The 21,784-nt window shown below is 57.8% G+C and overlaps 2 protein-coding genes across 14 annotated transcripts; one reads left to right on the forward strand and one right to left on the reverse strand.

Moving 5' to 3' along the window:
* Window positions 1–215: 215 nt before the first annotated feature.
* FKRP (fukutin related protein) lies at window positions 216–5,830 on the reverse strand. 13 transcript variants are annotated; one of them, XM_016422251.2, is made up of 5 exons: window positions 4,468–4,999; window positions 4,326–4,377; window positions 3,920–3,967; window positions 3,235–3,463; window positions 216–1,947 (listed from the first exon to the last, which is right to left on the reverse strand). In XM_016422251.2, exon 5 carries the CDS (start codon window positions 1,904–1,906, stop codon window positions 410–412), a length of 1,497 nt encoding a protein of 498 aa, XP_016277737.1. In that variant the 5' UTR covers window positions 1,907–1,947; window positions 3,235–3,463; window positions 3,920–3,967; window positions 4,326–4,377; window positions 4,468–4,999; the 3' UTR covers window positions 216–409. The 13 variants fall into 13 exon arrangements, with proteins under 13 accessions (XP_016277737.1, XP_007492034.1, XP_056652253.1 ...); XM_007491972.3 differs by having other exon boundaries at window positions 3,920–3,970; XM_056796275.1 differs by lacking the exons at window positions 3,235–3,463; window positions 4,326–4,377 and adding an exon at window positions 5,737–5,830 and having other exon boundaries at window positions 216–1,822; window positions 3,920–3,970; window positions 4,468–4,590.
* Window positions 5,377–21,083, forward strand: STRN4 (striatin 4). Its single transcript, XM_056796268.1, has 17 exons — window positions 5,377–5,655; window positions 11,033–11,136; window positions 13,070–13,143; window positions 13,267–13,345; window positions 13,756–13,935; window positions 14,545–14,686; window positions 15,514–15,664; window positions 16,359–16,472; window positions 16,712–16,827; window positions 17,614–17,789; window positions 17,889–17,936; window positions 18,391–18,512; window positions 18,730–18,900; window positions 19,020–19,160; window positions 19,556–19,654; window positions 19,749–19,835; window positions 20,067–21,083. Exons 1-17 carry the CDS (start codon window positions 5,392–5,394, stop codon window positions 20,234–20,236), a joined length of 2,238 nt encoding a protein of 745 aa, XP_056652246.1. The 5' UTR covers window positions 5,377–5,391; the 3' UTR covers window positions 20,237–21,083.
* The last annotated feature ends 701 nt before the right edge of the window (window positions 21,084–21,784 follow it).

Genomic DNA, 21,784 nt, shown 5'->3' on the forward strand with positions numbered 1-21,784 from the left:
ACCAGAGGGCAGGAAAAATGGAAGACAAAAGGACTCCAGTCTGGGCAGGAAACCCCCTCAATGGCCATTCAAGTTCCAAATGGAACTTCCTTGCCTCTGGACTTCCTAAAAGCCCCCCCATGGCCCCCCCTTCTCCAAGCTCCTGCAGTTGGGGAAGCATGCCCACTGGTGGTGAAGGGGACCCACGAATCACATAGCAGACAGTCCGGGCCAGCCCAGGAGCAGGGTCTTTTATTGCTACCTTCCTGAGGTACCACTCCCCATAAGCCCCCTGGCATTCCCAGACAGACTTGATCCTCTCCATGCAGGACCAAGAGTTGGTCTAGTCTTCTCGTTCTTGGCAAGCCTCTTGGGAGAGGTGGTTCCTAGAACATGGCAGTCACCAACTCCCCCAAAAAGTTTTCCTAAGTCACCCGCTACCTGCGAGGCTCTTCAGGGCAGGATTGGGGTACTCTGGGTTCTCAATGGCACCTGGCCCGAACTTGAGCTCCAAGAAGCGGCGGTAGTTGTTGGGTGCCTGGGCCAGGAAGCCGGCAAACTGAAGGGGCACCAGCGGATGGAGGAAATGCTCCGGAAACTCGACGTCCTGGCGGTGGTCGAGCCACGTGTCCTTGGTCATGACGCCATTCCGGGGATAGAAGGGCCACAGGTCGACATGGAGGTGGTTGGTCTCACTGTACTGGACCCGGAAGAAGTCTCCCTCCACAGCCTTCTCCCACACGAAGCCTCGCTCATCCACCACGGAGCCCACCTCGGCCCCCCGAAGCTGTTCGCAGTTGGCCACGTCCTCGAGGTAGATGCCAAGGTCCACGTCGTAGTCCCAAGGGATGATGTCCCCATGCCTCACTGCCCCCAGCAGGCTGCCCCCTTCCAGCCAGTAACGCACCCGCGCGGCCTCGAGCACCCCGATGACGTGCCGGGCAGTCTCCCGAAGGGCCTGCAGGCAGCACGGGGGCGTCCAGCGGCCCTCGTACAGGTAGGAAGGAGTGTCGCCCACCACTGTGTCGAAGCACCTGGCTGTCTCCTTGCCACAGCCGAACCACTCCTGCCTCCCCCCCTCCCAGCTGACCAGCCGCATGCCCAGCGTCCGCAAGAGCGCGTCGCGCCGGACGCGTCCCTCCTTCTCAGCCTTCCAGCGCGCATGGGCTGTGGCCAGGGGAGGCTGCCGGGCAGGGGCGAAGGGGAGGTCCAGCAGGCGCACGGACCAGCCTCGGACCGAGGTCTGAAGGAAGAGGCTGGTGCTCATGGGCCGGGCTAGGGGGAGGGAGAGGTTAAAGAGGTCACGGGTCCTGACCACCACCACGACCTCTCCGTCCAGGGCATCACAGAAGGGAGGATCTGGGGCCGGTCCATAGCTGGCTGTCCACTCGCGCAGATTCACCTCCAGAGCCATGCAGTGGGGGGGGTTTGCCGTCGCCACCGGGGAAGCCACCAGTCGGGCGTGGGTGTTTTTCAGCTCCTCAGCCATGCGCTGGAGCTGTCCAGGGGACTCTGCCCTCGTGCCATCTGGTACCAGGGCCACAAACTCTGTGTCCACGTAGGTTTCAGGCTGGGAAGCAGCAGCTGGCTGGTCTAGGGAAGGATGAAGCAGGGCCAGCCGGACATTGGGAACAGCAGGCAGGGCCAGGGGTGGGTAAGGGAGGGTGTCAGCAGCCACAACGATGGGTTGGGTAGGGTCATGGTGCAGGAAGGAGGCCACCACCTCGGGCACGGCATTGTCAAAGGCTTCAAATTCCCGGATGAGGACAGTGACCCGAGAGTCCGGAGCCGAGTGCGAGAGCCGGGGGGGCCGGATTGCCCGGCTCCCCCGCCGACGCTGCTGCTGCAGCCGAGACACATAGAAGAAGACAAGGAGGTTGAGGGTTATAGCGGCCGCCAGCGCGACCTGGCATCGGGTAAGACGCATCTGGCTTTCGGAAGTGGGGCTAGCCCCGGGATCCTGGCAGCCTGTGTAGGTTTGGGAGGTGGAGGGAAACGTAGGCAGGCGTTGAGGCTGGAGTCCCTCGGGCTCTTCCTCTTGGGCTTATACCCCCAAACCTCCCTCCCTTCTCTGCCCCTCTTCCCCAGAAATTGTCCCTTTCTGACCTCCACCCCCCATAACCCTTCTTTATTTTTTACCCCCCCCCCCCGGCTTCTTGAAGAGAAGAGCACAAGATTCAGAGCTGGGAAGACCCTGAAGCTCAACCACAAAGCCCTCTTTTTACAAAGAAGGAAACTGAGGCTTTAGGGGTGATGTCAAGGCTCTCTTGTCTGCCTTCACACTCGGTGACATTTCTGTTACCACTAGGCTGTCCTCCCTGGTCCACTTTGTCTTGTCTTTTGTCCGTCCCCAGTGGGAAACAGTTTGGGCATTTTCTGAGCAACCAGTCCTAGGCCTCTTCTCTTGGGTAGGGGGAATCCCTCTCCAGGCCCCCTCCCTGCCCTCCAGAACCATCACAGGCAGAGCTCATGGGAGCCATCTCCTTGCTGCTGTAGGCCACAGACACAGGAACTGGGTTCTTTCTATCTCTACTTTGCCTTGAAAAGGATCTGCTTTGTGTTCGGCAAGGCCTAGGATTTGGGTATCTTTGGGACAGGAGGAAAGTGAGCCTCCATCCGGACTGACTCCAGCCTTTTGTCTCCTTTTTCTCCCCAAGGGCCAACATCTCCCACCCTCCATAGCCTTAGGCTCTGGAGCTGATGCCCGGGGGTCTCAGAGAATGACTCAATGCCCACCCCTAACTCACCAGAGGCAAAAGAGCTGAATGGGGCCAGTCAGCAAGCCCTTGGCCCCTGAGTGCCTCGGTTTCCATGTGGAGCTACCGAGAGCAAAGGGCTCAGCTGGCCATAGCCTTGGAGGCATTATGGAACCTAGAGATGGAACTGTTCCATCAGACTCTTGTCCCCACTGGACCTCAAGTATGCAGGAGGCATTCAATAAATGCTTGAACTTAAAAATGAGGCTCTGAACCCTAGTTAGCAGCCTGGGCCTTCCCCTACCCACCCCCCTCTCCTTTCCTCCACTGTTCAAGCCCAGATGGGTCCTAGCAGGCTGAGTTAAGTCAAGGAAGCCTTCCACTTCCCTCATTCTTCTTGTCCCTTACTCATCCTCCCCCAAAACAAACCAACCAGCCTCCTTTCCAGATCTCTGATCCTATCAGGCCTGGCTGGCCAACAGGCAGAGGAACTGACAGGCTGCATCTAAGGAGGCAGCAGCAAGAATACAGGGACAAGCACACTGGTGCCATGGCTCACCTCCAGCCCACTTGAGCCCTGCAGCTCCGGGCCTCAGGTTCCTTGGCTGTAAAAGGCTGCCTTAGCTGGCTGTGGAGGGCCCCTCTGGCCTCAGAGAAAGCATCCTATGGTCATCAGGTCCAGCCCTGGCATTTTATTGAGGCCAGGAGGGACAGGATTCTGGGCAAAGTTGCACAAGTGCTGGTGGCACAATACATTGCTGAGCCCAGCCTTCAGATCATGTGGAATTCTGTTCAGATCAACAAAGGCTTGCCTGAACCTGGGAACCAGGTCCTGGGTAGGATGTAGGGGGCTGGGGTGGGGGGGGATGGCGGGAAGAGCCCAGTCAGGGCTAAGGCAGAGGAGGCAAGACACACAGAGAACTAGACTACTGCTGGATCGAGAAGGGGTATTGGATGTCATCTTCAAGGCCCTGGCTGGAATCCTAGCTCTGACCCTGCCTTCCTGTGTGCCCTTGGGACACTAACCCTAACCCTCGCCTTTTATGGGCCTCGGCCTCAGTTTCCTCTTCTGTAAAAGGGATGCTCTGGTTTTCTGATGGTCTAGAATTCAGAGAAATGACTGTGGGCAGCTGGGTAGAAGGGTACCCCACACCAGCTCCCACTCCATTCCCCCCTTTCTATTCTGGCCCCGTAGACAATCTCAAAGCCCTCCCGAGGCCGAGGTCGGGGGCCCTAGAGCTTACCTTTTTAGGAGAGTGGTGTATACAAATCCCCAATGCTGACTGCTTTTCCTGCTGAGGAGTTAGGAAGGGGAAAAAAGCATGAATTAGATTCGACTTTGTGATTCCTACTGGGGGCCTGGCATCTCACCAAACAGCCCAGCTCCACGGCCTTGCCATCCCACCCCCTTCGGTGAAGGGTAGAGCTGTCCCTTTGAAAGGGGCAGAGCTGGTCTATCTTTCCTAAGGAGGGACAGTGAACGAGGGAGGGGATGGCTTGGCCTCTCCTCCAAAGGGGTGGAGTAACCATCGATAATTTGGAACTCCTTCCTCCTGTATTTGTCTGGATTTAGGGAAGGGATAAGTGAAAAAGAGGAAGCCTGACGTCCAGTAACCATAGCAACCTGCTTCCCTCCTCCCAAATGCAAACCTCTAAGCTCTCTCCAAGCACAGCAGCCCTATCCCTGGCTGGGTCTGGACACCTTAAAAGACACCAAGAAGAGCAGCCTGTTACCACAGCAACCACTTTCCTAATTAGCGCCCTCTCCCCCTTCCTTTCCCCTGCTTGTTACCTTGTGTGTTGGGGGTGGGGGGAGTATCATGGCAATCAACCTTCCTTTCTTTCTCTGGGCATTAGCTCACCCCGGGTCTAGGAGTGGTACTGCATAGCTGAGGATGGACTATGGAGAAAATGTCTGGGAGGGGGCAAGATTAAGGTGACCATAGTAACAGCTCTATGGCCGTTACCATAGCAACTGGCCTGTGTAGCTAGCAGAGGAGTCTGGGGAGGTAGAACCAAAGGTTTATTCCTGGCCCAGGGGATCCTAAAATTGGTCGGGGGAAGGGAGTAAAGGGGTCGAGGCAGGTAAGTGTTGCCATGGCAACCGACCTGGTCCAGTAGAGGGAGTGGGATTAGCTGGGGATTGGAGAGGACACTCATTGGGGCCAGTCGGGATAGCTATGGCCACCCACGAAGGGTGAGGGGAGGAAAGAATCAGATTAGCAATTTTGGGTACCCAGGGTGGGTAGGCAAGGTATGGTGCGGAGGGTAGGTGTTGCTATAGTAACCAGGGGGGTCGGAAGGAGAGGGGTGGTGGGGCGAGGATGGGAGGGGCACACCGAGAGGTGGGCCGGTTGCTACAGCAACCGTCGGATCAGGGTGTGTCTAGGATTCAAGAAGGGAAGAATTGAGAGGGGAGGAATACTGGAAGTCCGGTCAGTTGCCATAGTAACTGGCGCGTGGAACTGGGTGTCGGAGGGCTAGGACCCAGGGTAGCTTGCTCGGCGCGCGGCCGCCCGCCCGCCCCGCGCGTCTCCCTTGGGGGCAGGAAGCGCGCGTGCGCGAGCCGGAGCGCGCAGCTCCGGCCCCTCCCCCTGCTCCGCCAGCCCCACGGGCTCGAGCGCGCGTGCGCGCGTGCAACCGCCGTCCGCGAGGGAGGCGCGCGGGGCAGGCGGCGGCCCGCGAGGGCGCGCGCGCGCTCCAGCCGCCGGCCTCCATGATGGAGGAGCGAGCGGCCCCCGCCGCCGCCGCCGCCGCAGCCGCCGCCGCCACTGCCCCCGCCCCCGCCTGCCGCCCACCAGCCCCCAGCCCCGCCAAGGGCGGCGGCGGCGGCGGCGGCGGGGGCGGGGCTGGCGGGGGCAGCCCCGGGGCAGGCCCCGAGCCGCTGAGCCTGCCCGGCATCCTGCACTTCATCCAGCACGAGTGGGCGCGCTTCGAGGCGGAGAAGGCGCGTTGGGAGGCCGAGCGGGCCGAGCTGCAGGTGAGCCCCCGTCCCCGCGTCCCCGCGTCCCCGCCCCCGGTCCAAACCCTGCCGCTATCCCCCGGGCCAGCGGCCCCTCACCCGCTGCCGCCGCCGCCGCCGCCGCCGCCATCTTGGAGAGCAATGGCCGCCGCCCCCCCCTCCCGGCGGGAGGGAGCGGGGAGGGGAGGGGGGAGCGGGGAGCGACCCCCCCCTCCGCCCCGGCCGCAGGCTCCTGCCGGGAAGGAGAGTAGAGCCCCTCCCCCCAGGGAAGGAGGGGGCGCGGAGGGGAGCCCCTTCCCCCCAGGAGGGGAACACGATCGGGAGGGGGATAGGGAGAAGAGCCCCCCCCCAGGAGGGAGAATGAGCAGGGAGCGATGGCCTTGGGGGAGAGGAGGGAGGAATAGAGAGGAGCGAAGGGGGGAGCACCCACTCTACCCCCACCCAGCCTTCGTCCCCACCCCCTCCCTTCCATAGAGCCCCTCTGGATCCGGGGGAAGCCCACGCCTGGAGAGGGGCATTGGTGTGCTGTGGCAGAGGGGAAGGAAGGGAAGGGACTCTTGTTCAGGAGGGGGATGCAAGTAACCACCCAGGGTTGGCCTGAGACTTTCCTGCCTCAGCAGCTGCCACCCACCCTCCAGGGTCTGGGGGTGGGGAGGACACAGCCTCCCCTGAAGGCTGCCTGTCTATAGGCTGTGTAAAAGCCCCTGATTTCTTCTGCTGACCTTCTGGTGACTGTAGTTTAACGAGGGTCCCAGGAACGGGGTGCCCCCCAGAATGGAAGGGGATCCCCAGAACTGGAGGAAGCCAGGGTTGCTTTAACAACCTTAGCATGGTGGGGAAAGGAGGGCTGAGGGGAGGGGTGGCTCTGGGATGAAGTTGGGGCATCACAGATAAGGGGGTTCACCCAAAGGGAGGTTTGGAGGGTTAAATTTGGGGAAGGAGTGCTTAGGGGAGAGTTGGGGAGTTGTTGGAGCAGTGTTTGTACAGCAACAGCAATGGTCAGAGATCCCCAGGGATCCTTGGGGCTGGCTCTGCTTTGGGAGCTTGCAGGAATCCCTGAACCTTTTGGGACCCAATCTCCCTCTCTTTCATAGAACCCTGAGCTTCTTACTTGTTGGGAATGGAGCATGAGACACCTTGGAGGGAGGGGCGGAGGAGTCCTGGGAGGGGGGGAGGGAGTTGTCCCTCCAGGGAGCTGTCTTCTAGGGAGAGGGCATGTGGGCACAAGAAGAATTGGAGGGCAGATTCAGAAAGCAAAAGAGAGCAGATGTTCTAGACATCTCTGGGGTGTTCAAAGGACAGCCTCTGGGGGCCATTGGCTGTGTGACCCTGGGCAAGTCACTTTTTCACTCTGTCTCAGTGTCCTCATCTATGAAATGGAACTCCTGACCATAGGGTTGTGGGGAGGAGCACAGGAGATTGTACTTGGGGAAATGCTGCTGCTCCTTGTTTAGGGCCCAACAATTGTTTTGACAATTTACCCATTTTAGATGTACTTTTTTTCTCCAGAAAAATGTGCTATCTTAGATAGAATTAACCTTTTTTGTGACCTTTCAAGATAATTGTCATAATCTTTTTTTTTTTTGGTCAGTGTGTGTCTTCTGTGCAGTACATTTGGAATATTTGGGCCTATTTCCCTCCTGTCCCCATTGGCTTCAGGCTTCTGGGCCTTGGCAGGTCCTGGTTCTGTTCCTTTGTTATCAGCTATTGCCTCCTGCTGTTCTGGGGGTGTCTGCCTGGAGCAGCTTCCCCTGACCCCTTTGAGCTGGCCTTTTGTGCCCTTCGAAGAGCATCCCACTCGCTCACTAGCCATAGGAAGAGCCTGATAGGAGATGCTGGTGGGGTCTGATCACCTCCCAGTGTAGGGCTGTGCCCATTCATTCATGGACTCCCCCCCCCCCCAAAGGAGGGTGCTTGCCCCCAGGGCACAGGGAAGCAGGAGCCCCTGACCCCTCAGAGCTGGGGGCAAGGGCTTGTCATCGTCCTGGTGCAGGTGAGGAAACTGAGGCTGTCACATGATTTCCTCTGGGTCACTCAGGACAGTCAGGAATCCCATCAGGGCAGCTATCTACAAAAGATTGCGGAACCCTTTGGGGGGACAGGAAAAGCTGCCCCAGGGATTGTTGATCTGGACCAACTGAAATCACTGCCACCCCTCCACAGGAATTCCCAGAGCCCTCGTTGGTGGTCCGTACTGACTGCTTCCCTGTTTCTAAAAGGCCATGGAGGAGATGACAGGACAGGACTGGCAGGAGGGTCCCCTTTGGGTGGGGTGTCTTTCTCTCAGGCACTGAAAGCTCTCCTTTGGGCAAGCTCCTGCCTCTCTCTGAGCCTCAGTTTTCCTCTACTGAAGGAGGGGGCTGAGCTGGGTGGTCTCTGGTGGTGCTGAGAACATAGGGATCCGTGATTTCATTGGGATAATGAGCTCCTGGGGGAGGAGACTGCCTTTACCCGGGCTTTGGGATGGCAGGGACCAGGACTCTCTCCTGGGTCACAGAACCAGCATGTGTCAGGGAGCTCCCTCTGGGTGAGGCTGGCTTCCTCTGCACTGGGCCCTTGAAGGCAATCATGCCACGAGGGCTTGGGCCAAGGGCCATGCTTGTGGGTAGGTCCCAGCCTTTGTCACACCAGGAAGGTAGAGGCTCAGGCCTCCCTGGGCCTTCCTGTTCCTCAGGGCCTCAGACCAAATGGATTATAGGAAATTAACTGCTGGCTAGAGCAGCTGGGGTTGGGGAGGAGGGGAAAAGAATGGGCATTCAAAAGACCAAGTGAAGAATGGGGCACGGGCCCTGGCTTAGGGAGTCCTAAATCCCTAGGCTAGCTCCCAGAATCTATTCCTCCTTCCTCCTATGTGGGGATTAATGAGTGAACAAATATGTCCTTATTAAGCACCTACTATGTGCCGGGCACTAGGGATCCAGAGGGGGAAAATGGAAGTCCTGCCCTCTCAGAGTGTATGCTTCATCGGGAGAGACAACACATGCATTGTGCATGTGAATGCATATAAAGTGCATAGACGATTTAGAATCATTTTGTGAGAGGAGGCTTCATGGTTGGCAGAGTCTAAGAGGACAGAGAGAGACCTCTATAGGCACTCCTTCCTTCCCAGGATGCTTGGGAGCCCATGGGATGAGGAGGAGAGTGGTGGGGGGACCACACTTCATTGAGAGGGTATTTGTCCAGGGTCTTGCTTAGTCACAGACCAGCTGATGGTCTCAGACAGGAAGGAGGAAGATGAAAAGCAGGAAGAGAAGTGGGAGATTTCTCAGCTCTGACTAGCTGGGTGGGAGTGTGACTCAGAGTTCTGGAAAACCAAGATGATAGATAGATGGATAGATAGACAGACAGACAGACAGATGGATAGATAGATAGATAGATAGATAGATAGACAGACAGACAGACAGACAGACAGACAGACAGACAGATAGATAGATAGATAGATAGATGGATAGATAGATAGACAGACAGACAGACAGACAGACAGACTGATAGATAGATAGACAGACAGACGGATAGACAGACAGACTGACAGACAGACTGACAGACAGACAGATAGATAGACAGACAGATGGATAGATAGATAGATAGATAGATAGATAGACAGACAGATAGATAGATAGACAGACAGACGGATAGACAGACAGACTGACAGACAGACAGATAGATAGATAGACAGACAGATAGATAGACAGACAGATGGATAGATAGATAGATAGACAGACAGACAGACAGACTGATAGATAGATAGATAGATAGAAAGACAGACGGATAGACAGACTGACAGACAGACAGACAGACAGACAGACAGACAGACAGATAGATAGATAGATAGATAGATAGATAGATGGATGGGTGGATAGATGGATGGATGTGTGTGTTTGTGTGTGTGTGTGAGAGAGAGAGAGAGAGAAAGAGAGATCCCTCTCTCACCTCCTTTTAGGGCAGACAGAGGCTTCACCCTAGGGAAGTTGGCCTTCCCCATTCTGTTCAGTGTTCTTCACAGAGACTCTAGCTAGGGGAGAAGACTCCAAGCAGGGAGCACAGGAAAACCCGAGGGCACCCCATGTCGACCCTGGAGTCACTCAGGCCCAGAATGGGAGAGCCCTTGCCAGGTGCTAGCCCCATGCTCAGCACTTTGGGGACTACAGATTGCCTGAGGCATCATCCGGACCCTCTAAGAGACAGTACTTACAGGTGAAGAGCTAACTTAGGAGACAAGGTCCTGTAGGAGCCAAGTACCCTCTGAGTGGACAGACACTCGGGACCCGGGACCCGGGAATGTCAGAGGGAGAGATCAAGATCAACTCAACTGGAATGGTCACAGGCACGGTTTATCTTTGACAGGGCCCTGGTCCAAGTCCCTTGTTTTACATGTGGATCAGTGGAAGCCCAGAGAAGTTAGGGAGCTCATGTGAGGCCCACTCTGAGCAGGGTGGACATGGAGTTGGAGGAGCACTCACAGGTAAGGTTGGGAAGCAGTAGGTCCAGGCCAGATCAGGAAAGGTTTTCAGGATCAGGCTGGAAGCCTTTGAAGTGACTGTGACAAAGTAAAAGTGTCCTGTTATGGAGGTGAGAATCTGGTGTCTTGAGTAGAGAAACAAATGGGAAGTTGGAGCCTCACTAAGGCTTTCCCTTCCCAACCTTGATATTCCCTGGCAAGAGGAGGAGGAACTAAAGTTGAGAAATAGCAGAACATCATGTGGAATGGAAGCTGGGGGGGGGGATCAGTCTGGCCCCCTGTTTAAGGGGAAGGAAAGCCCTTGGTGTCATAGCAATAAGGCTCCTAGAGCTAGAAGGAACCTCCGAAAGTATCCTGGCTTTTAAAACGCCTCTCATCCTGCCTCCTCTAAAGCGTCTCTAGTTGGTATGTCCTATTGAAGCAGGACCTCAGGTAGGGCCCAGATGGGCCTGGGCTCAGTTTGGTGTTGGCTAAAGGAATAACCAGGCATAAGACTGATTGCAGTTGTCCCTGGCTGAGGGCTTCCTAGCAGCTTGAGCCTTTAGTTTGTGGGGGAATGGTCCCCTCTTTTCTCTCCCCTGCCCCAAGCAGGTCATCCCATGTTTGGATGGTTCTGATTATTAAGAACTTTTTCTTTCTTTCTTTTTTAAACTTTCACCTTCCATCTTAAAATCAATACTGTATATTGGTTCCAAGGCAGAAGAGTGGTAAGGGCTAGGTGATGAGGGTTAAGTGACTTGCCCAGGGTCACATAGCTAGGAAGTATCTGAGGTTAGATTTGAACCCAGGTCCCCCGATCTCTAGGTCTGATTCTTCATGCACTGAGCCACCCAGCTGCCCCCAAGGACTCTTTCTTAAGTAGCTTCCATCCTGGCACATTGGTAAGTTCTCTCTCCTTCCTGCTGATCTGTGCTCTCCCTCTTTTCCTTCTCCCAGGCCCAGGTGGCTTTTCTCCAAGGGGAAAGAAAGGGACAAGAGAACCTTAAGACAGACCTGGTGCGACGGATCAAAATGTTAGAGTTTGCACTGAAGCAAGAACGGTGGGTGAGCTTTCCCCTCAACCCTTGCTCCCCAGGGCTCTTTTGAAGAGCCTTAGAGCTGGAGGGTCCTGTGAGGGTATCAAGGTATCCAAGGCTTTTTCAGGAGTCTCTCTGGGGCTTCATGGGGAGAGCAGTCCAGCTGGTTGGCAGGATTTTCTTGAGAAATGTAGAGGCCCTGTCTGGTGTCCGCAGCCTGGCCAAATTCACGTTAGGGCCAAAGCCATTGGCCCAGCTGGGGTGCAGGAGAGAAGACGCTGGAGCCGTGCTTGTAAAGGGCTTTGGGGAGACAAGACCCTGACATATGAAGTAACCAGAGGGTAACAAAACAACAGGGAATTTGGGAACAAGAAATACAAGGGAATTGAGCACATGTGCTGCCAGGGTTGCAAAGGGCCTTTTGAGACCCTCTGCTCAGACCTCTTCATTTTCCAGGGGAGCAAATCAAGGTCTGTGGAGGATAGCTGATCAGCCCAGGGCAGGCCACTGAGAGTGGGCGAATCTTTCCCCTAACCCCAGAGCCAGTGCCTTAGGGGGCGGGGGTCCTGACTCTGTAGGCAGGCCAGTTCCTCTGAGGCAGGGCAGGCGGGTGGCATTGTTTCCAAATTTATAAGTGATACCAGATCAGTGGACCAGATGACTTCTACAGCCTCTTCCGGCTTGGGGTCCTTCTACAGCACCTCAGGGAAGTAATTGCTGGCCTCCAGGGATGGGGGGCCGGATGTTCCCCTAGGCAGCCTGGGCCACTTGGGGATACCTTTGGTCATCAGCCTCCACGAGTCCCATTCAGTGCTCTTGGCTCTGCCCTTGGGATGTGAAGCAGAAAGAGGTTTTCTACTGAAAGCTTGGCAGCCCTTCCATTCTGGGAAGATGGGCCTATAGCCCTCTGAAGCCATCTCTCTTCCTCACATCATGTTTCTGAAAGGATCTTTCCATACCAGGCTGTGCTGTGATGGCTCTAGGCAAGGCCACCAATGATGCTAGCTTGCTCTCTTCTGCCTGGTCTGGCATAGGCTGGTTGGCACTGGAACATGAGGCCAAGGGCCCTTAGAGGCCATCGAGCCCAACCCCCTCATTTTATAGAAGAGGAAATAGGCTTAGGGAGAGAAAGTGATTTGCCCAAGTACCAGAGCCAGGATTCCAACCCTGGCCAGTGACCTCTTGGCTTCAAATAGCTGACTCTGGTTCTGCTTACATAGGAGGAAAAGGGAAGCTTCCGAGACAGGATGGCTCAAAGGGGCCACTGGGCATCTCTGCTGCAAAGGAGTCAGTGTGGTTTAGTGGGAAGAGCCTGACCCCAGTAGCTCAGTCACAAATACACTGGGTGACCCTGGAGATGAATCTGGGCTCCCTTTACCTCTTTTGTGTCCTGCTCTCTTTGGGCAGTCAGTCTGGGGAAACCCAGGGATAGTCAGACCCTTTCCCAGAGTCTTGATGGAAATTCATGAAACAAAATACCATGGTCACTATGAAGAGTGAAATCAGCTCAAATGGGTTTCCCTCCAAGGTCATGGAACCCCTGAAATCAATCTACAGTGTCCCAGGTTAAGACCCCATTGTCCAGATTGCGCCTCCTCATTTTATTGTGGGGGAACTAAAGCCCAGAGAGGGCCGGGGACTTGTTCAGGCTCAGCCAAGGGGCTAAACGCAGGCCTTGGGTTCCATGTTTGCAGTTCTGCCTTGCAGCAGAGTGGCTCAACAGCTCTCGGGTTTGCCATTCTTCCAGCAGACTTTGGGGTCAGGACTCCTTTATACTCCTAGAAACTATTGGGGAATCCCCCTTGTCCTCAGGGCTTCCGCTTATGGGGATCATATTGATATTTGCCATATCAGAAATGAAAAGTTGTCAGTATGTGTATAATGTGTGTGTATATATGTAATGTGTATGTATAATGACTAACTGGGGCCCTTCGTTGACAGCTTCCTTTTCTTGCAGAGCCAAATATCACAAACTGAAGTTCGGGACTGAACCGAACCAAGGAGAGAAGAAGTCAGAGCTGCTGGAGCAAGGTGTGATGAGCTGACTCCTGGAAGGAGAATGGGGGGAGATGGACACATAGGGAGTGGAGATGAACTCCTTAGGGAGAGAGGTCACTGGGGGGCACCACCTTAGTCTCTTCTCTCTCTCGCCAGTCCCCAATGGACCGGTGGAGCCAGTCTCCTTGGAGAGCAGCCAGCTGGTGTGGAAGGAAGGCCGGCAGCTGCTCCGACAGTAAGTGTCTAATGGGGCCTCTGAGGGTTGTAGGGATACTTCTCTTCCTCCCACCCTCACCTGAAAGAGCTTGGGGAAATCTCGGTGAGAAATCCAGAGGGTCTTCCTTGACTGGCTGTCATCCCTGGGGCATACCTTGCTCTGAGTGCCAAGTAACCCACCACTTTAAACCTCCCTTTGGGTAGAGGGAAGGCAAGCACAAAGGAGAAGGGAGAGCTGAGAATTAGACAAGGAAACCCTGGTGGGAGGGAGGACTTAATGGCCCTTGCCCTTAGGGAGATCCTCCTCCTTTGCTGAGAGAACACCCCATTTTAGAACAAAAGGAAAATCGTGCCTTGCTGCCCTCCCTTCCTTGGCTCTGCCACAGGTCCTCTTGGATTTCCCCCCTGAACCACGTTCTCTTCCCCAAGGTACCTGGAGGAGGTGGGCTACACAGACACCATTTTGGACATGCGTTCTAAGCGTGTGCGCTCACTGCTGGGCCGTTCCATGGAGCTGAATGGTGTGGCTGAACCCAGTGACGGAGGTCCTGGGGGACTTCCTACAGGGGAGTCAGTGCTGGCCAAGCAGATTGAAGAGCAGATCAAAAGGTGAGAGCCCTTGGCTTGGCTCTTGTGTCCTGACCCTCTTCCCAAAGCAGCTTACTGGTTGGAATTGCTGGTTGTGGACCTTCTGACCAGCACCAGGGGAGGATTCACGAAGCACCCACTGTGTGCCTGGCACAGGCCACGTGCTTGGCAGAAACAGACCTGAGCTGGGCTTGGGTAGAAATCTGTTGGTGCTTTGTGTAGGTGGGTTTGGATTTCTGGATTTATCATACATTGCACCTGGGGAGTGAACTCTGCCAAGAGCATCCTCTGTTGAGAGGTGGAAGGCTGCCAGGTGTAGGCGTGAACCTAGAACTGTTCACTGAGCCAGGACCAGCAGCTCTTTCCTGCTGGAATTTTGGGCGGCAGCTTCCCCTGGGCCGCTGTTACCATGAGGGGGTTTAGTGGTCCTGGCCACTCCCTGGCTTGGGTGCCATGCCTTGGGGCTCTTGGGAAGATGGGCTTGGATGGGAGGTAGCCGGGCCTGGGGAAGGGGCCAGAGTGGGCAGGGCAGGCAGGATAGCCCTTGGGGCCCAGCATGTGGCCAGTTTGCCAGGTTGGAGAAGAGGCCTTGCTTGGTGATGCCTCCCACCTCCTTCATGTTTTGAGCAGGAATGCAGCAGGGAAGGAAGGCACGGAGCGGCTGGGCAGCTCCGTACTGGAGAAGATCCCCTTCCTGCAGAATTGTGAGGATGAAGACAGCGATGAGGAAGAGGAGCTGGAGAGTTTGCAACCGAAGAAGCAGCGTGTCAAGGTGGGCTGGCGGGTGGTGTCACCTTCGCCTGAACCCTGAACCTTGGGCCCTGGGGGGCTGCCACCTCATCTGATGCCTCCTGCCCAGCACGGGCACATCCCTAGCCCCTCCCTTACTCTGGCTTCCAAGGAGAGTGGCAAGAAAGGAGCTGGCAGCTGGCCCTGTTCAGGCCTGCTCTGAACCTAACCTTCCGCTTGGCCCTTCACAGATACTGGAAGGGGAGGGCCCTGTCTGTGACCTTGGGAGATGAGTCTGCTTGGGGAGCTGGGCGGGGGAAGGGGGTCATGGATATGTGGAGGACATGGCCACTGCTGTCCTGGAGGGGGGGTCAGGCCCCAGATTCGAGTCTTGGTTTTATGGCCACGTGACTGTGATCGAAGGCAGATCACATCTGCTTCCTGGGCTCCAGATTCTTCCTTTGAAAATTGGTGAAACCTGTCTTGGACATGTTGAGGAACCTGATTCTGATCCTCCGGGATTCTGTGATCCGAGTGCTGAGTGAAAGCAGGGGTAGATAGGCGGGGCAGGTCACTTCCGACTGAAAGGCCTGAATGTCGGGCTTAGGATTAGACTTGACCATGTGCTCTGTAAATAGAGAGAGAATGCCATCCCAGGGATGTGTTGGCAAGAGGAATCTGGAACCTTGTCCAAGACCCGTTTAGTACTTGACAGGGGGCTCTGGAAGCAGGCCATCCCCAGCTGATAGGGGGAGAGTGGGCAGGTTTGGGGGCCCCTATTTCAGACTCATCCTGAAGTTCCTGACCATTAGGCATTACTGTCCCAGAGGCCTTTCCCAGTCCCTGATTTCCTGGCTTCTGTCTCCTCAGTTGTCATCTAAGCCCCTGGTACCAGAAATGGATGAAGAAGATGATGATGAAGATTCCGAGGATGCCATCAGCGAGTTTGACTTTCTAGGCTCTGGGGAGGATGGGGAAGGGTCTGCTGACACACGCCGCTCTGGGGATGGCACCGAGCTGGGTGAGTGGAGGCACAGGGTCTGGCCACAGACATCTGCTCATCCCTGTCATGTAAGGCAAGGCCTTGCAGCATCTCTGCCCTCACAGCTTGCAGCTGCTTCCTGCCCCTGGCTTGTCTTCTTAGTGCCTCCCCCTCTTCCTCCAGAGGGGTGGACAAACTTCCTGAAAGGGCCTCCCTCTTCATGTGGGCCTTCCAAAGGAAGAGGCCAGGAGGAAGCCTGTAGGCTAGCCCTCTGCCCTCTGGGAAAGCTTCCTGTACACTCCCCCTCAGTGTTGGGAAGGGGCTGAGGGGCAGAATCCCTAGGAGAGGCCAGTGTCCTACAGGTCCCAGGCCTGAAGGAGAGGGTGAGAGCTATGATCTGGCCCTTCCCAAGGTCTAAGAAAAGCTTTACAGCAAGAGAGAGGATGGAGCAGAGTGGGGGGGGGGGGGGGATTCTGAAGCTTTTTCTTCCTTGCTTCTTGCTTAACAATCTGTGCCCCCTAGCTCTGCCTCTGCTTCTGGGAGGCCTTGGGTAAGGCCCAAGGGATTGGAATTGACCTCCAAGACCCTGCCTCTCCGTGACATCTCCAGGGGCTCCAGGGGTGGAGAAGTTTGTGCTTCTGTCTCCTCCCTGGAGGGGGGCAAAGGGAGGGAGAATGGAGCCTTTGAGGGGACCCAGCAGCCCCCTCTGGTGTTTTTTTCTCCACACTGACAGAGAGTCGGCGGGTGAAACTGCAGGGCATGCTGGCTGATCTTCGCGATGTCGATGGGCTGCCCCCGAAAGGGACTGGCCCACCCCCTGGCACACCACAGCCCCGACCCCACGATGGTATGGAGCCTGGCATCCCCAGGCCTTGCTTTTGGAGATGGGGTAGAGCCAGCACCAGAGGGGGGCAGATTCAGCTCTTTCTAAGGAAGGTTTGAACAGATAAGGAGCTTCTGGCAGTCAGATTCTACAAGACAAGGGGGCTCCTTGTTTTGGGGATCTTTCTGCAGAGGTGGGCCTGCTCTGCCTGCCTGGGAGCTGGCTGTGCTCTGAGGCTCCTGCCCTGCTTCTGTGCTCCCCAGCTTCCCTTGGCTTCTCCTCTGATGTCTTCATTATGGACACAATTGGGGGTGGAGAGGTGAGCCTGGGGGACTTGGCCGACCTCACCGTCACCAACGACAACGACCTCAGCTGTGACGTAAGTGTGGAGCCTCCTCACAGGTGGCATTAGGGGCCGAACCCTCTAGAGACAGGGCCCCTTGGGCTTGAAGAGCCCGGGTTTGAATTCTAGCCTGGCCACTTTTTCTCCATGTGCCCCAGGGAAGCCTTAGCTTTGTCACTGGTAAAGCGAGGGATGGGCCCGATGGTCACTAAGGTCCCTTCCCCATCTAGAGCCTTCTGACTCCAGGAGTGGGGCTGGAGGTGGGGGAAGGGGCTGCATAGGAAGGGTGGGAGTGTGGTTGGGTAGGAAGACAGTCCTTGCTCCAGGCTGGGAGGCGGGAGCCCCGAGATGGGCCCTACAAGGGACAAAAAGACAGGCAGTGGGCCCAGGTGACCACCCCAAAGTGGAGTGGGCTGGTTTTCTAGGGAGTGAGCTCACTATTTCTAGAGACCTGCAGGGAGAAGCTTGGGGTGGGGGAAGGTAGTGTGGTATCACCTCATGCCAGGGAGTTTGGGTTGGAAAGCTCTTGATGACTCCCAGGGAGGCCACCAGACACTTGAGTTTGGAGGTCTGAGCTGTCAGCACTTGGGCACCAGGTGAGGGTTTCTGCACCCCCAGACTGAGGGGGGCCATGGGCATGTACATGGGGGTGGGCTTTTGCTTCTTCCTTCTTGGCTGACCTCAGAGTTGGCGGGATGCTCTCAGCCTAAGCCAAGGAGGGGTCATGGCAGAGCCTTGAGGTTTTGGGGGGTCTCAGACATCTTTACAGCTATTGACACCCCCTGGGGACCGTGGAGAGATTCCTCGTTTCTCTCCCCTCAGCTCTCTGACAGCAAAGATGCCTTTAAGAAGACCTGGAACCCCAAGTTCACCCTCCGCTCCCACTACGATGGCATCCGCTCACTGGCCTTCCATCACAGTGAGTCGGCTCTGCTCACAGCCTCTGAGGATGGCACCCTGAAGCTCTGGAACCTGCAGAAGACTGGGACGGCCAAGAAGTCAGTGGGGGGCCTGAGGGCTAGTCTGGGGTGCTAGGAGGCAGGGAGCTGACACCCGAGCCTGTCTGCTGATCCCCCCATGCCCTGTCTCCCATGCAGGAACGCTGCTCTGGACGTGGAGCCTATCCACGCCTTCCGGGCCCACAGGTGGGCAAAGGGCATGGACCTCCCCTCTGAACTTTTCTAAGTGTTTCCTGTGAGGCCCAGAGCACTGCCTGGAGGCTGGGAGCCCTTTTATGGAGCCACGGGACCCTGGGCAAATCCCTTCACCTGGGTGCCTCAGGCTCCCCTTCTGTAAAATGGGGATCATGAAAGTGCCCCCTCCCTCGACCTGGCTGTTGGGAGGAGAAAGTGAGATACAGGGCTTGTGTCTGGCGTGTAGCAGGTGCCCCGCCAACACAACCTGCCTTGTCCTCCTTGCCCAGAGAGGCTGACAGGCCTCGGGGGAAGCACCTTGGCTGAGGTCCTACCGAACCGGGGAAGTGGCAGGCTGTGGCCGTAGGCCCCTTGTGGCTAGAGGAGAGAGCTGGGTGGGGAAACTGGGGGGAGGGCGGCCTGGGGCTGGGCCCCTGCTCACCCGTCCGGCTCTGTCCCCCTGCAGGGGCCCCGTGCTGGCCGTGGCCATGGGTAGTCACAGCGAGCACTGCTACAGTGGCGGGGCGGACGCCCGCATCCACTGCTGGAGAATCCCTGACCTCCACATGGACCCTTACGATGGCTACGGTGAGGGTGGCTGCCCCTGAGCCCTTTCCCTGCTCCCAGTGAACCTGCTTCCCAAGGCCCAGGGTGGGCCAGAGTGACCTCGGGGCAGGGATGGCTCCTCCTTCCTCAGCCTGGGGTGCGCTGCTCTCGGGGAGCCAGAGCCCTGGCATGCTGGGCAGGGCAGGACCTGCTTGGCTTACACTGACTGCCGGCTTTCTCTCCTTGTGGGTCGGGCTAGACCCCGGTGTGCTGAGCAGCGTGCTGGAGGGCCACGGGGATGCCGTGTGGGGCCTGGCTTTCAGCCCGACCTCGCACCGTCTGGCCTCGTGCTCTGCGGATGGCACCATCCGAATCTGGAACCCCAGCGGCGACAGCCCTGCCTGCCTGTGCACTTTCCACACCGCCAGCGGTGAGTGGGCTTGGGGGGAGGGAGAGAGGAGCTCTGAGTCGGCCCACTCCCGAGGTCCTCGGGGCTGTGGATCCAGCCCGAGCCCTGCCCTTAACCGGCCTCCCTCTTGCCCCGGCCAGAGCACGGGATCCCCACCTCAGTGGCCTTCACCAGCACGGAGCCGGCCCAAGCCGTCGCGTCCTTCCGCTCGGGCGACACCGTCCTTTACAACCTAGAGACCGGCAGCGCCCTCCTCACCCTGGAATCTCGGGGCAACAGCGGTGAGAGGAAGCTTGGGGTGGGTGAGGGGGTGCCAAGCCCAGAGGGGTCCTTGCTCCAGTCCCAAGGCTTCTGGGCCGCGGGCGCAATGGCAGAGCAGGGCAGCTTGTTATGGTCTTTCCCTGGAAAGAAACCGCCCAATGTCTGCGGTGACCCCGCCGAGAGGCGCCTGCAGCCCAGCTCGTCCCCATTCTGTGCCGCTCTGCTTTGGGGCCGAGTGCTGGTGGGACCATAGAAGGGAAGGGGACTCAGAATTGACAACTGACCCCAACCTCCCATTGTACAGAGAGGGGAAACGGAGGTTTCCAGAGCCCCCTGGGGTGCCCGCGTGGGTGGAGTCTCTTGGTTTCTCTCTGGCCTTGTTCTTGGCTCCTTGCTCATCTTCTGCTCCTTTTAGGTCCTACCCAGATCAACCAGGTGGTGAGCCACCCCAACCAGCCCCTCACCATCACTGCCCACGACGACAGAGGCATCCGATTTCTGGATAATCGGACAGGTAGGGAGAGACGGTGCGGGGCCCCGGCCCGGCCTGGACAGAGCTACCAGGGGCAGCTCTGTCCTCCAACCGCCCTCTTGCCCCGGCCCTGCAGGTAAATCTGTGCATTCCATGGTTGCCCACCTTGATGCTGTGACCTGCCTGGCCGTCGACCCCAACGGCGTGTTCCTGATGTCCGGAAGTAAGTGTTCCAGGATGGCTGCCCCAGGCCCAGGGACCTGAGGCCTGCTGGGAGCAGTCTGGGGTGGAGAGACAGCCTAGGGGCCTGGGGGAGGCCCTGAGCGGGCGGGAGCCCAGCCCAGAGAAAGCACCAGGCACCAGGGGGACAGGAGCAGGCCCCCGGGAAGAGGGCAGCCCTGGGCTCTGGGGAGAGGAGGCCTCTTCTGGCTCAGACCCCGGCTTCCCCCCCAAGGCCATGACTGCTCCCTGCGCCTCTGGAGCCTGGACAACAAGACCTGTGTGCAGGAGATCACGGCGCACCGCAAAAAGCACGAGGAAGCCATTCACGCCGTGGCCTGCCATCCCAGCAAGGCGCTCATAGCCAGCGCTGGGGCCGATGCCCTGGCCAAGGTGTTCGTATGACACCTGGTGTAAGCCCGCCCCCGGGAGCGGGGTGGGGGGGAGTGGGGGGTCGGGCGCTGCTGCTCTACGCCACTCCTGCCCAGGGTCTCCTGTTTTCCAGCCAGTGGGGGAGTGAGATGCCTCAGCTCCCTGAGCCTCATGGTGCTAAGAGCTGTGGGGCCCGCCCTCTTCTCCATCCCCTTCCCCTTCTGCCCCCCTCCCGCCCCGGGCCTGGACTCTCCCCAAGGGGCCTGGGCATCGGGTGGGGGTTCCGGACCCTTCGTCTGCCTCACTGTCCCCTTTCTGGGGCGGCAGAGCCCGACTAGGCAGGGAGGGGGAGGACCCTTGGGAATCCCGCCCTTCCCCCACGGACGCTTTGGGGGGAGGAGTGGGAGGGTGGACACAACTTGCCCCCCTGCCCCCCCTCCAACTCGGATAAACACACTGCAGACACTAGCTCCTTCCTTGACCCAGAAGCATTGACTGCCCAGAGGATGCCTCCTTCCCTCCCCGGGCTCCGGCCAGGGGCCCATGGAGGGTGGAGGAGCCGGGGGTCTAGCCTGGCCCGGGAGGAACGTTGGGCTGGGGCTCGGAGCCCTCCTTGCCCCAGCCCTCCTTCACACTGTACATTCTGTATAAATCAATACAATTTTAAATGGAAGCCCAGCCCCTCCCCCTCCCCAGCCCTGGTTGTTATCACTGTGTGATAGTCTGTCGGTCTGTCCCCTGCCCCTAGGCAGGGCTCCTAAGCCTTTCTTTGTATATTTATTTCACTCTCAGTTTCAGCTCGAGCCCGCTCCTGCCCCCAGCCCTGCCCTCCCCCTCTTCGTATGTGAAAACCCGCCTCAATAAACCTTTTTGAATAAGAGCCGCTTGTGGTTGGGGGTGGGAAGCCTCTGTGAGTGTGTATTCCAGGCCCGGACCCTGGAGGCCCGAGGGAGGTGTCTGCCCCTGGGGGAGAGGGGGAGGAAGTGGGCTCAGAGACCCGTATCTCCCCTCTGGCCCAGGCCCTGCCCGCGCCGCCCAGCTAGCCAGCCTTGTCCCAGGCCTGGGGGAGAGGACCTCGCGGGGCCCTGGGGAGGGGGATTTGAGGCCTCTGGGCCGGCGGGGCCTGCCCCAATCCCCCAGGTGCTGCTTGGGGTTTCGGCTTGAAGCCCTAGACTTCCTTCCCTTGGCCCCAGCCTCCGGATGTGGTGTATAAACAGCCACTATGACTGTCTGCACGGCCAGCCGCCACTCCTCAACTTCAGGGACGTGGGGGGGCATCCTCCTCCCCCTCTGGTTCCAGCATGGCTCTGTGGGAGGTCAGCGACAAGGAATGGGCTTAAAGGAAGCCCCTCCCAGGAGATGGCGGCCAGCTCACACTGGGTGGTCCCCCTGTGGTTTGCACGGATGGTCTCCCGAGCTGGGAGACCCCCCCTTCGAGGGTCAAACGTGAGAATGGAATGGTGGCAACAGATGTCATTAACTGAGAACCAATGCAGGGAGGGCCTGAAGGGCATGGATCCGAGAAGGAACCAGCCAGGGGCTCTGGGACCCAGGCCGGGCCAGGAAAAAGGGGAAACTGAG

This window comes from Monodelphis domestica, chromosome 4 (assembly GCF_027887165.1).
Source record: "Monodelphis domestica isolate mMonDom1 chromosome 4, mMonDom1.pri, whole genome shotgun sequence".
NCBI lineage: Eukaryota > Metazoa > Chordata > Mammalia > Didelphimorphia > Didelphidae > Monodelphis > Monodelphis domestica.